The 17,059-nt window shown below is 41.4% G+C and overlaps 1 protein-coding gene across 1 annotated transcript in view; it reads left to right on the forward strand.

Moving 5' to 3' along the window:
• clmpb (CXADR like membrane protein b) overlaps positions 1-16,532 on the forward strand; it is a 67,354-nt gene extending 50,822 nt beyond the window's left edge. The window contains exons 3-7 of the mRNA XM_056373788.1: positions 3,729-3,933; positions 6,856-7,023; positions 8,427-8,549; positions 9,067-9,208; positions 11,231-16,532. Coding sequence (XP_056229763.1) covers positions 3,729-3,933; positions 6,856-7,023; positions 8,427-8,549; positions 9,067-9,208; positions 11,231-11,567 — 975 coding nt within the window. The 3' untranslated portion in view covers positions 11,568-16,532. The remainder of the gene's footprint in view (positions 1-3,728; positions 3,934-6,855; positions 7,024-8,426; positions 8,550-9,066; positions 9,209-11,230) is intronic.
• The last annotated feature ends 527 nt before the right edge of the window (positions 16,533-17,059 follow it).

Raw genomic sequence — 17,059 nt, forward strand, 5'->3', positions numbered from 1 at the left:
CAGCGTGAAATAGCTGCACAGCTTTCACCTGGCTGAAAGTCTTTAAATGTCCTTAAGTTGTTTTTGTGGTCTCACAGCATCTGAAAAACCTTTTGGTATTGTTTCATCGGTTTTGAAACATCGCTTTTCTTCACTCAAACTGAGCATAGTATCTGGTAACAGACAGAGCGCAAAATCTCACCAGCTTTCTGTCGGAAGAAAGAGATTTCCTTTCTCTTTGGAAGTCGTTTCTTCATGCACTGATGTGTTGGTTAGCACAGAGAAGTGTGACACTGTTAGAAAGAGAAGAAAAGGCGAGTGCGGAGGGGAAACAGAGGGGCTAGGAATGAAAGAAAAAGGAAAACAAGTGTCTTACGCTTTGATGATTCCGAGTGGGGCTGCCACATTGCGATGAATATTTAACAGGAAGATAACATTGAAGGCGCCATTAATTAAAATCAAACGTCTGAAAATTTGATTACGACAGAGACTGCGCCTGTAGCTGAATGAATAAATCATTCTTTTGTTCTGCTTGAAGGCCGTGTTGAGAGGGAAAGAGCATCTTGTCAACATTTAGCCTCTGTTAGCAAATGTACAGGCTACATGTGTTTAGGACACAGAGGACCTCGAGACAGGGCATGTATATAGATGACCAAAACTCATCTACACTCCTCAAGATGGACGGTAAAATGGTTTCAACCATTAGTGTAACTACTCAAAACAATGTGTGTTACCATAGCGACAGCTGTAGTGGCACAGACCGGGAAAGATGTCATTTTCCAAACAATGTAAAACAATGAATGACGTAGGCTTTCCACAAATTAACATCCTTTCTCGAATAATTACACCAGCAGCAGTGTGATATTAGTTATGGCTGATTGTACGCTGTCTCAGTGAAGAACGGCCCCTCCAGCTCACGGTTTTGAACATATTTTACTGGTATTCATTAACAATTGTCACACACCGAGAGTGAGAAAGTGGGGAGTGTCTCCAACAATGACAGTGTCTGCATTGTTCTGTATTCCTCTGCATTCACTATACAGATACACTACTGCTATATTAATCAAAAATCATTATGAACAATAGTTTGAAAACAAAACCTAAATGTAAATCTTTGAATCTACTCTTGGTTTGTGTGTAATTTGGTCTGAATGATCTTTAACAGTCCCTCCTTGATCGAAGAATAGCTATCATGTTGTAGCTACCATGAGCTCTCATGATACTTAAAATAACCTCTCTGTGTGGCTGCCAACAAAGCTTGCAAGTCAACAAAAAATCAGTCTAATCAACATAAACATTTTTACTGCAGTAAGTAAAAATAACTGAGCTGTTGTTTTTCATCTAATGGAGTCTTTTATATATCCATCCAAAAAAAAAAGCGAGATGGCAGGGACGCTTCATGTCTGTATACAGTATTTTTAGTTTTTACTGAATAAACAAACCACCTCATTTTAATTGCAAACTATGACAGCCCCAGGCCATTTTACTAAATTATACTTAAATTCCTCACACTCACTGCGACTTTAACTCTCTCTATATTGGTCTCATAAGTATGTGTTCAGAATACATCCAGACATAACCAGAAGCACGAATACACATACACAGATAGTATAGTTTATACTCACATACAATATTTGTGAGTACGAAATGTCCAGTTTGTGAGGGCAGTAAAAGTGTTCCCATGAGCAGATGCTTTTAAAATATGTCCCACTTTGTTTAGGTGCGAGGGCCGTGCCGCTTTGTGCCCGCAGCTGTGGCACAGTAATGTATGTCTGTTTGCATTCAAGGTGTGTTTGTACTTTACGTGTTTTTTCAGAAGTGTGTGTGTGTGTGTGTGTGCGTGCGTGCGTGCGTGCGTGCGTGCGTGCGCGCACGTGTGTGTGTGTGTGTGTGTAAATGGCCAGTCGTCACCTGTGATCACAGCAGGTGCCCCTGTTTCTTAGGCACTGATGCGCTGTGGCACCGGCATTTAGCAGTCCCCATCTGCAGGCTCTCACTTGCCCTGAGTAATAGGCCACTGTGACAGCTGTGTTTGTTTGTGTTTGTGTATGTGAATGGAGTGAGAGAGAAATAGATAGGGGGGGGGGGGACATAAACAAGGAGAGGATAGAAATAAGAGGAGAAAATAAAAGCTTTCCAGTACAGGTTTACAGATGTTCAATGTCTACAGTGAAGTTTCAAATCATCCGAGTTTTCCTTTGAAGACCAAGTCTTGGCAAACATCAATGAACCGTGTGCTAAAAATAAAAGGAAAAAAAGAAAAATAGATTGTGTCAATCGCAAACTGTAACACAACTGTTATTTTCTGTACCAGCCTAATTTTAATGTTGGTTTCAAAGATCTGATAAAGATGCACGTCATCTGATCATTGTGTTTATGTTTTATATTTTATTCATTATGTGACAAATACAGAATGTTAAAAAAGAAAACAACCACATTATTATATACTGTATATTATGCAATTGCATTAAAACGTGCATGCATGTACATCAACATGCATACATGCACCTTACACATATGCATACATATACAAACATATGTATGTGTGTATATGTGTGCACCTTACACATGCAGTATTCATACAAACACACTGTATGTATGCATATATGCAAACACATGCACATACATAACTGCATATTATTAACACATTTTAACCTACTTTTCCTCCACAGTAACATGTATAATAATAATGTACCTCAAAATACCACCACAATTGGTCATTTTATCATTTTGTTCAATAAATATTAAAAAAAAAACCTGATGCAATACAAATACTTGTGATTCTTTATATAAACTCAACAAACAATACATTACATTTTTGCATCTTTGTTGCTAATGTGCTGCTGCTAAGCAACAAACAAGACAAAACTGTGTAAAAATAAACATAACCTCCTTGGCAGAGGTAAATAGAGCAGAGTGAAATAATACCTGTTAATTGTCTGAACATATTACTGTGCACTTTGGACGAAGTTGGGTATGAGACATTTGTTTGGTTGTTCTAGCCAGTGTGCTAACATCACGTCAGTGCCGCTGTGGGTACTTTAATCTTTTATCTCAGCCCAAGAATAGATTTTTATTTGGTCAATTTGACAGCTCCGCTTGCAGAAAGAGCATAAGGAGATAACAGTGCTCACAGACAATCAGCTAAATGAACACTGGCATTCCAGCGAATGCATTCATTTCTAAAATATTATTTCCCAAGTGTTAATTAATTAAAGAGTGATTGTTAACAGTGTTACCCATGAGTGTTGGTATTCTGTTTTCCTCAAAACTGTGCACCCAGTGAGGGACTATGTGGATATGTCTGAGCTGTGTGTACACCATCACTAGAGTTATGTAATTTTAAATGTTAATGGCAGGCTACCACTCAGACATATTACTGCTGGGACTTAGAAATTAAGTTAACCATACATATTGTTTAATTGATATAAAAGCCTTATTTGGGGAGTTGTTTGTCTTAATTATCACCAACAATTAAAAATGATAGTTTACATTACCAGGTCCAAGAGGAAATTTGTTCTAAAAGGAAGAGTAAAGCAGGTGAGCTGTGATCTAGCACTCACTATAAGGCATTAGGAGCTTGTCACAGCAGAGTTTGGTATTTAGGATTTAGCCACATTAGCACTACAGAAGGACAGATGCCTGCTAACCTTCCTCCTCAGCAACAGTCTGTCTCGCTCAAGGCCTGAGTTGAATACAATAAACAACATTAAAATAATCCTCTCAATTTTCTCCTCTTCCATGTCTAGATCATTACCTTCTTCGGGGGCCAAGTGTACACCAATGAGGCAACGGGCAGCGAGGCCAGCCGCCTGTCCTTTGCTGGGGAGTACCTCGGTGGAGACGCCTCCCTGCTGATCAGTGACCTTCTGCTGACCGACTCCGGGGAATACTACTGTAAAGTCAAGACTGGGGGGAAGTACCACTGGAGCCAGGTCAACCTCATTGTGCTGGGTGAGTGTTCTCAGACACATTGTTATACACACACACACACACACACACACACACACACACACACACACGGTTACAGATACACAAACAGAGGTGCAAATGCGCATGCACATCTGCGCACATGCCATCAGGTTATGAAGAAACCCAAACTCATTTGTACATGGAAAATGGACATACACACCCACATACACACATTCTCTCTCTCTCTCTGTCTCACACACACACACACACACACAGAGCTAATCACTGGATCATTAGCCTGGCACATTTCCTCCGTCATGCTGACTGATCTAATGATTCAATTTGATTCAGACAGTGTGATTTGATTTTGTTCATGCTGTTTGGGTTCGTTTGGATTGGTTTGTTGATGAGGTGAGACCAGAAACATGCGACTGGGTCTGGAAGAGCACAGAACTGATTGATTAAGTTAGGGACCGAGTTACATGGACAAGCAGCAAGTTAAATTCATTTCTGTCCCCTGCAAGATCTTTGAGAAAACAGGCAACAGACTTTTCTCCAAGTTTGAGGTATACAGTCCCTAATGAAATTTAGTAGTTGAAGATGACATTGAAAAAGGCAGCTGTCATCAATCTAGCTGCTGATAATCTACTTAGGAATATTACTTGCAGAAGTCATGTCTTAGGTCTTGCATCTATAGAAAAGCCTGTTTTGGCCTCATAAGCCACAGCAAAGTCATCATTGTACATTTTATCCTCCTCGTTTTCTTCCTTTTCTTTTCCCTCATTTGCCCAATATACAGATGGTTATAAATGGCTTAGCTTTACAGCTAGCTCATTGGTAATATGTGTCTCCGCCTGCATATCTCAAATAGCTAAACAACTCTGAAGGACAGACAGCAAAAGGGGAGCGGCTGCAGCACAAAAGCCAGCCACAAAGTCCGGCGGGAGGAGCGAGATCGTTCTCAATGTCAGAAAAGCAGGAGATTTATTAAAACATCATGGGAGATTAGTTCAACCCGCGGTTATTGGTTTTCTAATGGAACAGTCTGTTAATCCTCTCGCTCTCACTCTCCTCTCTCTTCCATGAAGACATTTCAGTGAGTTAGTGCCTCCATTTTTACAAATTGCCCTCAGCTTTGCGGTGACACTTTCGATTTTGAGAGAGACGAACATTTGCATTTTTCTCTCACTTCCCACACTAAGATAATAGCTTGGCAGCCGAGCTGGTAGCTGGCTTGGCATGAGACAGTGTGCGAGTGTATGTATTTGTGTGTGTGCCAGGGTGTATTGGTGCCTCCAGTAGTTGTGTATGTATTTACGGGCCAGCCTGCACGTTCATGCCTGGATGCCTGCACTGTGCGTGGATTTGCATTTGCAGATTTTTTTTGACTTAGTTTGTGTAAGTTGGTACAGTATGTGTTATATTTTTGTGTACATGTACCTAAATATAGGTGCATTTGTATTTGTGCGTGTGTGTGTGTGTGTGTGTGTGTGTGTGTGTGTGTGTGTGTGTGTGTCTTAGGTTACGCGCTCCAACTGCTCCTGCTGCAGTTAGGCCTAACTGACCCTGACAGAGCTGCGAGATGCACAGATGAGGCGTCAGTGCACCCCGCTCAGCTCCTCTCATTATATTCCTTACTGAGTGTGTGAGCAGGAAACGCTCTGCCTCTGAGAGCCGGGGATGGAGAAAAGGAGGGCTAGACGAGCAGAGGGAGAGGTGCACATAAGCTATCTGGCTTTATGTACCAGCTATCACTAAGTCATTACATCTCAGCATTACTCAGGAGTTACTTATAGTCAACTTTGCTGACAAGCAGCAACATCCAAATACATGAAAGTCGACATCGCTAATATGGCAGCGCAACAAAAATACAAAATAGATGTCTAAATTTAGTTCAGCGCTGATCTAAAAATATGTCACCCGCGAGGGAGAAAAGGGTGTGCTATTTTCTTGCTTTTATAGCATAGCAGTGCCTCTCGGCGTGTATCTAAACAGAGCGGCTCAGCAGGCTCCAGCTATACTGTAGTCTGACTCCAGCTACTGGACTATGACCAAAACCTTTGACCTGTGGAGAATATATTACCACAAGCGTTCACAGCTAGCTTTGGGGTCACTTTGATCCATTCCCTGTGGGACAGTTAGTTTTTTTTGTTTTTTCTATGTGTCACCAGCTCTGAGAAATGAGTGTCATGGCAAACTAGACTCCACCTATCCCTCATTAAAAATTGTAGATGAGGCCAGTAATGGATATAGATGGACACATTCAAATAAAGTTTATCATGTATGTCAAAACATTTCAACTTTATGTAACTTAATAAACCATTTGTGTTATTATCTCACTTTTATGGCTTTGCTCTTTGTTTTATGTGGTGTTTTATTATGAGATGATACGCACTGGTGTTGGACTGTTTCACTTGACTTTACATGAAGGAATAACTTGTGCGTCAATAAATTTTCTATTTACAGTCCATTGTAAACTATAATTCATCTTATTTTAGACACTTAGAGAATAACATCATCACTAAGCTACCCATCAACAGCGAATGGAAGATTGGTTTTATGAACTGATGTTTGAGCTTTTAAACTTTATAATAGAAATAACAGAACAAAATTAGAAAATGTGTCTGTGTTGTCCGTCCGCAGCAATGGCACGAACACGGAATGCCTGATTTGATGGTGCTGCAGATTCATCTTTTGTTTTGTATCTTTGGCTAATTGATAGATTACATTATATCCACAAATTGAATAATTTGCTATAAAAAATTAAAATGATACATGTAAGACTCTTGCAGTAAGTGCATCAGCTTCCCCCTTTGTTGACACAGGGAGTAAAAATAATATCAAAATGCTTGATGCAATTTGATGTAAAACTCAAAATGGTAGATACATCTGCACCAGTATGATAACGAACAAATGTTTGTTCATTTGGATTAAACTGTTCCTGATTCCCATGTGTTTTTACAGTCAAGCCTTCCAAGCCGAGGTGCTGGATGGACGGCAAACTCCTGGAGGGCAGTGACGTCAAGCTGAGCTGTAAGTCCAGCGATGGGTCAGACCCCATCAGCTACAAGTGGGAGCGAGTGCTGGACAAAGGCAAGAGTCTGGGCAAATTGCCAAACCTGGCACTGATAGGTAAGAAAAATAATTGGCACTGCAGTGACGTGCTGATTCACCATCCAGTGCTCTGCAGAGAAATGCTGTGAGGATTCATTTTCATATTAGTGATTTTTATAGGCTGCATTTATCCAGGGAAGTGTTTTGCTGAGCACATCATCTTTCCTTCACCTCCTCGTCTTTACATTCATATATTGCAAACACTGACACCTAAATCTGCCCGATATCACCACATTCTCGTACTGCTTGCTCCTGAGCTGCTTCACTACAGTAATTAGCAGTTAAAATGTTTTGCCCAAGGGCACTTAGATGGGCTCAGATTGTCCCAAATAGGCCACTGATTATTCATGCCTTTATTATCTTTGACTATACGCCCACCCCCTTTTGAATTTAAGCAATACGCCCAGGACCACATCATGTGCACTACACATTTTTTCTTCAGGAAATCAAATAGAACACGGCCCTGTGATTTCTACTTGTACTCTGTTGGGATGCGTTATATAAACACAAGAATCCAGACTGATACTATGATTTGATGGAGACATCTGTGACGTTGAAATGTCAGCTTGGCTCAAGTGGATTGTACCTGTTTGCATGAAGTCAGTGGGAAGTGAGTATTTTTTTGGATTGTGTGTAAAGAAGAGAAAATCAAATGTAATACACAGAATTGGACTGGCAGCTCCCATGATATTCTGTACTGAAAAAAAACAACAAAAAAATCAACAAAAAAACACTGGCTCAGTAGTAGCCCTGAGGCTCACTTCATTCACATGGCGTGGATTCTGCCATTCCTCTTGGATTATAACCAGGCATGTTTGTCTCTAAATAGTAATAGAGACCATTGTGTATTCTCTAAAGTGGAAGAAACACCCCAGGGTTGCCAAACCCACTGTCTCCAGTGTTCAATTGGCATCCGTGCAGCACGTGCCCAGACGAAAACCTTCAAATTAATGACCTCCACCAAACAACACCTGTTCAGTCTAATTAGTTTTCATTGGACGATAACACACAGAGTCAGCAGCCATTATTTATGGGTCTGGTGAAAGGTAATATCACATGGTTGTCATTGGTAGGGATGACTGAATATCCCATGGGGCTGTGGGGCTCCATCGCTCTCCCAGACACACTCCTGCTACTCTCCTCAAGTCCTCCTCAGTGTGACGGGCCTCGTTCTTAAATAAACACTTGTCACTCTTTCTGTCTTCCTCGTGGTCTGCCTGTGTCTCTCTCTCTCTCTCCCTCTCTCTCTCTCTCTCTCTCTCTCTCTCTCTCTGGCCCTCTCCTTCTTAAGTTATGATATGTATTTTAGTTCCCTCTCCTGTCCTGCAAATGTAATTGACATCGAGGACGATAAACATGCAGGAATGCTTGAACACCAACCGTCTCACCAGATGTCTGCACAAACTGTTTTTATTCCCCAGATCTCAAGAACCCAGAGATTGTGACCCTTAGGAATCTCACCATGGACAGCACAGGCGTCTACAGGTGCACGGCGAGCAATGATGTGGGAGAAGAAAACTGCACAATTGAGGTCACAATGCAGCGTGAGTTTCGGGGAGGGAAAGGGAGAGTCGACCTCACAGCGCTCACCTCAAACCAAACTGCCACACTGATTGATGGTTATTGTTTCAAACTGCAGCTGGAAATACATTTATTCCCCCATCTCTGCCTTTTTATCTGCCTCCCCACACGCTCACCCTCCCCAGTTTCCCCATAGTGCTGCAACCCAAGGGGCTGCACTAAACTAAAACTGCTGGCTACTGGTCACCACCTCTGCTCCAACAGTTATGTTGCACTGTCACTCCAATACATTTCCTGAGAGGCCTGGGAATGTTGGGGTCATGTGTTGAGAAAATTACATTTCTAGCACCTCAGCAGAAACAGTTTGGTATCCGCAAACTATTGTGGCAAAAAAGCAAGTGTTGAAGTATTTCCAGTTGATGAGCACGAACCATTACAATTTGTGAATTTAATATTAAGTATGAAAACTATGAACAATATTTGACAGTAAGTGTGACTCTCTCTCTCTCTCTCTCATCACGTCTTCCTTTCTGTTCACAGATGTGAGGGATGTAGGTATGGTAGCAGGTGCAGTGGTGGGTATATCCCTCGGTGTCCTCATTGTCATATTAATCATCTGGCTCGTCTTCCGGAAGAAAGAGAAAAAGAAGTACGAGGAGGAGGAGACTCCAAATGAGATCAGGTTTATTCATCCTCCTTTCTTCTCTTTTTTTTGTCATTTTGCATCATTTTACTATGTTAAAATACTAAAATTGTATGGAATTACATGGTCATGCATGTGTTGACCTGTAGGTAGAGACAGGAAAATAATATCTTGCAACAATATAAATATAGCCTTGCTCAGCCACCTAGGGCTGGGGGTGGTGCACCTGGAGATGTGGGTGCTGCAGCATCTTCAGTATCCCAACTTCCTGCAGGTATATGATCTCAGGCCGAGTAGATCATACACTTACACAAATCGGGCAAGGGAAAAAAAAAAAACAAAAACAAAATACAGACAAAGAAAATGTAAATGTTTCAATTAACATAAATTACTGCCTAAGTCCACTTTGCCTTGGTGATTGATGTAGGTCCTGTTGGACGCTGAGGTCCAATGCAATCATTTCCTCATAGATCGAATCCTTTGGTGTCAACAGATGAAGAGCTTGCCTTGATGAAGGTCTTGAGGCCAAAAGTCTGGCTTCATAATTAAATGCCTCTGTTAACTTAAGCAGAGCCTAAAATAATTTCTTAGCAGAAAACTGAGGAGAAAGAATTTTAGAATTTCTTGCAGTATCCTATGTAACTCCTATTGTTACTGCCGCTGCTGCTTAAAATTTATTTAAAACATTTCTCAGAAAAGTATAATGTATAATAAGTAGAAACAGGGTAACATTTCTGATTTCACTAAATGCTATAGGAATCATGAAATTCAATTTACGCCACACACTGTTACTGTGTGACATTCAGCATTCCTCAAGCTTGGTTTGCTGGAGCACTGATGTTAATTTTAACGCATGGCTGTGTGGTAACCTATGTGTTACCCGTGACGCACCCATTCAGCTGAACCCAGTCAGTTAAGCCAGTCAAATGCTAAGTGATATAGCAACAGCCCCTGTATGCTTGGATGTGTTTGCTGTCTGCTTATCTCCCTGCCTATGTGTGTGTGTGTGTGTGTGAGAGTGTGATCAGAGTGAGGGATCACACTTGTGTTTATTCCTCACTCTAAAGCCTGCGTGCAGTGGAGGACCCTGTGGACCGCTAATGACACTTGTAAAAGCAACAGCATTTTTTTGTGACAGACCAGAGTTGGTGTAGGTGCATATTTACTGATGTAACAATGAATAATGCAGCGTGGTTGAAGGACGGCTTCAAGTAAATAATGTAGATGTGATGAAGTGTTTTCTGTTTTTATACCATGCACTGAGCCTTTCTGCTAATGTGCTCCACCCGACCACACAAGCTTTAGTGACGCACATCTCTTGGGTATGGATTTAGAACCAACCTCTGTCCTCCTTGAAAATTTTTATTTTTTTTCTTCCAAGAGTGATAGAACCCACTCTGGTGTGTCTGAGGATGTACCAGGTAGCCAACACTGCACAGATGAGAGGTTTCTATTTCTGATGTTCTGTAGAATCATAAGCCGTATATCAATGGGATAATATTACCTGCTGACTAAGGCTCACAACCCACACACCCTGCTGACCCGGTGACAGTGATTTATAATAACTGCAAAGATCCTGTGCAATTTTAACACCATCCAAGTAAAAATCACAGCACAAAATTACCTCAGTTTTGGTGATTAATGTTACTCTCAACTGAATTCTCCTGTTTTTGCCACATTTTTAGCCTCCATCTGTCGTGAAAAACGGAGGGAAAAGTGAAATTATGAGGGAAAATTTTCATTGTGCTCTCAGCAAAAAACTTTTTTTTCCCTTCCCCGTTGTATCTGGGGAACTAGTGATTTCAGCAGGTTTCATTATTCCATGCAAATGTGTTTCGCAAAACTCAAGGGCTGGGGGGTATCTCATGAATTACATGAGGTTCCCACATAAAATCTGTCCCATATGAATAGGGCCTCAGAATAGTGTGTGTGTGTGTGTGTGTGTGTGTGTGTGTGTGTGTGTGTGTGTGTGCATCTTTTCTATTTTCAGAGGTACAATTCATACATATGAACTTATATCTTTGTTTTTCTGTGTCTGTGCGTCTGTATTTGCACCCACAGGGAGGATGCGGAGGCTCCGAAGGCCAAGCTAGTGAAGCCCAACTCCCTGTCCTCGTCCCGCTCCGGCAGCTCGCGCTCCGGAGCCTCCTCCACCCAGTCTATGGTGCACAACAGCGCCCAGCGCGGTCACCGCCCCCGCCCGCCTGCTGTAGCAGCTCTCAAGGAAAACGGACAGCCTCCAGGCTTCCCCCAGTCCCCTCCAGCCTACACTACAGTGGTGCCCCCCAAGACCCCCGAGCCCCCTACCACTCCCAAATTCAACTCTAGGAACATGTCTGGGCCCACACCCCCAACCCTCATGGTCCCTGCCCAGACCAAGGCCTTTCAGACTGTGTAGGACTGAAAGCCAAGCCCTTCCTGCAGCCATGTGAGACTCCCATCCCTGCCCAAGCCCCCTAGCCCCCTCCTAAAGACTCTTCCATAAACAAAGAAATGCAACTAGTTAAAAGGATGTAATTAAAAGAATCAATACTATTAAGTCCAAAACTTTTAATGAATGCATACTTAAAAAGGGAAAATACGACATGCTTGCCCCCTACTGAATTACATAAAACAAACAAAATAAAAGAAAAAACAAGACCCTAGATGCAACTGTTTGTGTCTCATGGGTAAAGGCAGAACTTATTTTCTGAGTTCCTTCTTTTGGCTTTGGAAGGCACAGGAAAGCACCATGTGCAGCGAGGTGGAAGGAGCCCCCTAGTAGAGCTTTTATTTATTTATCAAATCAAACAGTTAGGCATGCAGCAGAGAAAAAGAGAGGAAAAAACGGAAGGCTGGATAATAAAGTAAATCCAAACCCTGAGCCAGATACCAATGGAGTTATATAGCTATTGAGCTTCACTTGTCAACAAATTCAAGATGGATCCGAGCAGGGAGAAAGCACGGAGGAAGAAAGTGCAGGAACGTCAGACAGCTACAGATTTTTTTTTTTTCTCTGGGCGGAGGGGACTGGGGGACATGTGGTGATTCTGTGATTCATGTCACCCTGCACCTCCGATTCGCTGCTTCCAGCACCTGCTCTGAAACCACAAAACCCTTTGCCTCCCATGGGCTGGGCCGATTGTGCCCATCCATGTGGACAGACACAGTGTGCGGCATGTGCATCATCTGCCTCAGTGCTCTCGGTCTTTTTCGTGCTCTCATAACGAACCTGCGAGAAGCCACAGCGGTCCTGAGACTGACTCAGCTGGCTCACAAACAGCTCATCTGCTTTACCAATCAGCAGGGGAAACTTCAGGTACAAGGATGTAGCATCGGCAGTGGAGTCAAATCAGTGGAGTTGTTAACCCCCCTCCCCTCCCACATCCTGTCTACATCTATGGACATCCTTTTCTGGAACTGAATATATACCTGAATAATTAAATAGTATGTATTAGGCCTATAGCGAGTCACTACTTTAAATATAGGGGATAAGCATCTAGTAGACCAGCTGGACTTGTTTTTCTTTTCTTTTGTTTCTGTTTTCCTGTGTCTCTTCTCTCTGGACAGGTTGTAAAGGGTGACAGACAGTTCTGTGTCCATTCATCCATATTAAGAAGTGCCACCAATCCCTAGGATGGGTTATTATTGTTGCTTTTTTACTCTTGTGTTTACGTGCTATACATTTCTGAAGTGAAACCAAAATCTGTCACCATGAATGTGTGATGTACAAAGATGGTGGATCCCATTATTCTCAGCCTCCTATAAAAGTACTGAATCAATATTCAAGCTAAGGCACAAAGAATCGACCTTGACGTTCAATTTTACAATTACTAATCCTGAATGAAGGGAACGAGGAGTATGATTCTGCAGACTTTAATTGTATAGGGTGTGTATGGTATCATTGTCAGTACTCTCCCTGGATCCATAACAATGGAGTGGCACTCGATTGCTGTCTCGCTGAATCATCGGGTCCTGCTTGGCTATTGGTTGAGCTGTGCTATCAGCCAATCCCCCTTTGTCGTATCCTCAGACAGACCCAGTGCGGTTTGATTGAAAGTAGCTGAAAAAAAAGGGCAAGTAGCCTATCTAGTGTGCCTTTGCAATCCCTCTTCCCTTTGATGGTTTCTTTCTTTGTCCTTATCTTCAGCACACCAGTGGTTAAGTCTCTGTTCACAATCCAGCTTTGAGGGTCAACAGCAGCAAATACTGAGAGATACAACTTCACAAACTTGCCCTAGTAATAACAGATGCAGCCTAGGGAGCACCAAGCAGAGTGAATTATCCGTGGTGAGAAAGCAATCCCATGTCACGGGACAATGTACTGTATATTCTGTAATCAGTCTTGTTTTATATTGTACATACAGATAGATATACGCACATGATGTCATTTAATTTAATAAATAAGGGTATGTGAGGAGAGAGATTTCCCCCCTTACAAATGAGCCAAATGGGAAACCCAAACTTGAATTTAAACCCTGTACTTTTGGTACACATGTTGTGTTCTCAGTTAATTCATGTGAAACAAATATTATCATATAATATATAGAACAAATATGATCTTTTTTTCTGTCCAGAGGAAGATATCTTTACAACTATTGGCCAAATTCTCATGAGATGTTGGATGTATGGATTTTATTGATCCTGTGAGAATAATTTATTTTCATTAAAGTGACCCAGTGACCTTTCCCGAAGCATCACCAGTGATGGCTCAACATTTTCCCTTGACCAGCACTTTGGTCAATAATAATGACAAGTCATCTTGAAAGTCACTGCCATATTTCCACAGAATCTGCCATGAGTATTTATAGTCAACACATGATGAATATTTGGGTATGCCCTGACCTTTAATCTGAAACACCATCCACCTAAAACTAAATCTTATATACATACATTTTATTTTCATGATTCTATGGCCTTTACTCTCAGGACAAACTTAACAATTTAACCTCCACTACTGGTTCTATTATTACAGCCTGTAATGAACATTGCTTTTCTATCTTAGCCAGTAGTGAAGTTTTAGTGTTGTTTCACTTACAAATCAGAATTTTCACACTAAAGTAAAACCTTAACATTAAATTATTTAACCACAAAAGTTCTGTAAACCAACATCTGTCCAAAAAAGAAAAACATGTGGTTTGACTTCACACGTGGGCTTTCCCTTGTGACTCAACTGTAAGGGAATTTTAGAAAAAATGCCTTTTATATTCAACTAGAGACAACAGTTCGTATTTGACCAGGGAAGCTACTGTGTGTGTGTGTGTGTGTGTGTGTGTGCGTGCGTGCTTGCGTGCATGCATGCATGTTTGTGAATGTGTGTGAGCGCGTATGTGTGGGTGTGTGCATGTAAATTCAGTATAAGCCCTTGGGCCACACCCACACATTCTCATGTTAGCCATTCAATGAGTGAGAAGGATCCAGTCAGGCAAAGTAACCTCTATCCAAATTGATATGACTGCAGACTGGCAGTGTTTATTTTCATTTTCATTGACTTACATGCTTATTGAACCTGGCTTCACAGGCGGCAGTCTTTTTTTTTCTTTTTTTGGGTGTTTTTTTTTTTTTTTTTTTGCTTAAGGGGGTGGCATCTCAAGACAAAGCACGTCCATAATTCATAACCATCGTCAGCTCTGGAGGCCACTCGTACCCTCTCTTCTTGCTCTTGCTGTCTCTTAACCCAGTATGCACGTGGCCCTGGGTGCACTGATGGCATCTCAAGGCACACACATATTCATACACAATACAAACAGGTAAAAGTTGTATATACAAACACACATGGAACATCCAGGTGCACATGGAAACACAGGTGTGTGCTTCAAGCACATTCACAGTTGCACATGCATGCACACACACACACTCACAAACACACACACATTTTGCACAAATAAAAGCCCGAACAGCAATCCTTGTTATTTCTGCTCCTTCAGAATCAATTTGATGGATTGAATGTCTGGAGGTATTACGACTGACTGATGGAACCAGGATACTAAATGCAGCACAGACAGGGACACTTTACACTGCATCACCCAGGGGACATCTGCACGCACACACACATATACAAAAACAGCTACTGTAACAACACACACTTGCATGCAGACACACATGCACTCAGAGAGACAGACACTGCTATGCATCTTAAAAATCTAGGTAGCATATGCTTCAAGACTTTTTTCATGAGAATCTGCAAGAGAAGCACTGAGAATCAGGAGAGGTATAACAGGATTGATATTGAGCCAGGGCTGTAGGCTCCTGCCATTGAAATTCCCTCCACCAAAGATGAAAGTAGCAGTGGAGGTGGAGGATGGGATGCAAGTCTTCCAGCTGTTTAATTCCTCCAAGCTTTTTGATTTGCTTTCCAGCAACTGCAAGTCTCAGGTGGCAGATTCCCCAGTTTATGAGCCCTCGCATTGCATCTCTCCTCTCATGTGTGCAGCTTTATGGCCTGACAAACTTGCGCTCTTTCCAACAAATGAATTTAAGGAGCTTTTGTCAGTTCAGTAGAGAGTGGAGAAAGAAAGTCTTAACACTCCTCAGAGTGTCAGCAGCACATCCGATATCATTCTTTAAACAGTATCCATCAGCACTATATATTGTCTTATTATCAACGCTCAAAGGTGCAGTAAACATGATTACATCATTAATGGTTATCCTGCGTTATATGATAGGAGTATGAATCTCATGTAGCCACAATGTTTTATGTTCTATTAAGCAGTTTTATTTTGGATTAAAGCTGCTGAGCAGGGCAAAGTGATGCTCAGACTTTGTGGTTTGGCCTTGTGTCTCAGTATACAGGAATGTGATGTATCGTTACTTTTAAGAGAGGAGATGGATGGGGCTGAAGTCAACCTCAAGAGAGAAAGCAAAGGTACCTGCATGTCATAGGAGATTGAGCAGATGAACGGGAATGCTTTGCTTTGATGTAACATAACTGTATTCGGCTATAAGAAAAAAAGAAAAAAAAAAAATCTACAATTGTAAATATATTCACAGAAAAATTTTATGAAGCTTTATTTTTGTCTTCTTCTTTATTTAGATTTTTTTCATCCACGTACTTTGCACTTTTTTGTGTGCTATGCTCATCACCGGCCTGTGTGGGATCTGCGTGGTTGGCTGTTTCTCTTGACTGCATTGTTTTGATGTCAGGGGGAGACACGCTCAGTACGGTGTTACTAAAGGGAAATATAAGACACTTTGGTTTTCTTTACTCTCATCTGTTTTTTCTGCCGTGGCTTCTCTTTGGTTTTGTAAAACAGTACAGAAGTTTTTTGTTTGTTCGTTTGATGAAAACAATCCATGTAAATATCACAAGTAAAAAATGTATATTTTTACGACTTCTGAGTTATTACTCTTTCATTTGCAAATAAAATATTCAATGACAACTTAACTGGTCTTGTGGCATCTTGATTTGGATTCAGCTCATTAAACTGGTTACCGTTCGACAGCCAATTAACAAGGTTAGGAAAAATCTTTGCATGGATTCCTCAAAGAAGAAAAGAAATCACAGTAATTCCAACATGCACACAGTTACATTACCAAGCTGTATCACCAAGTGTAGCGGTGGTTAATGACTAAATGTTCAACATAATGAATTAGCTATCTCAAGTAAGTTTCAAGACTCAGCAAGTTGACCTTCACAATGCAGAAAATCAATCTAGAATCTTCTATTCATGTGTGCAGGGCATCAGCCTGCTCAGTCACAGGAGGATTCTCATGTGCATGTGCTATGGGCCCAGAAATGCAGACATCGGATGAACGGTTTCAGCTACACCTGGTAAGCAACTTTCACTGGAATGAATCTTAGAAAACTATATTCAGTTCTGTGGTATATCCATGGCTTAAACTTGAAAGGACACTGGGATAGTTCTTTAAAGTATTCTATTACAAATATGGGCGTCACATTCTGCACAGTTG

Source organism: Seriola aureovittata, chromosome 4, assembly GCF_021018895.1.
Source record: "Seriola aureovittata isolate HTS-2021-v1 ecotype China chromosome 4, ASM2101889v1, whole genome shotgun sequence".
In the NCBI taxonomy this organism is placed as follows: domain Eukaryota; kingdom Metazoa; phylum Chordata; class Actinopteri; order Carangiformes; family Carangidae; genus Seriola; species Seriola aureovittata.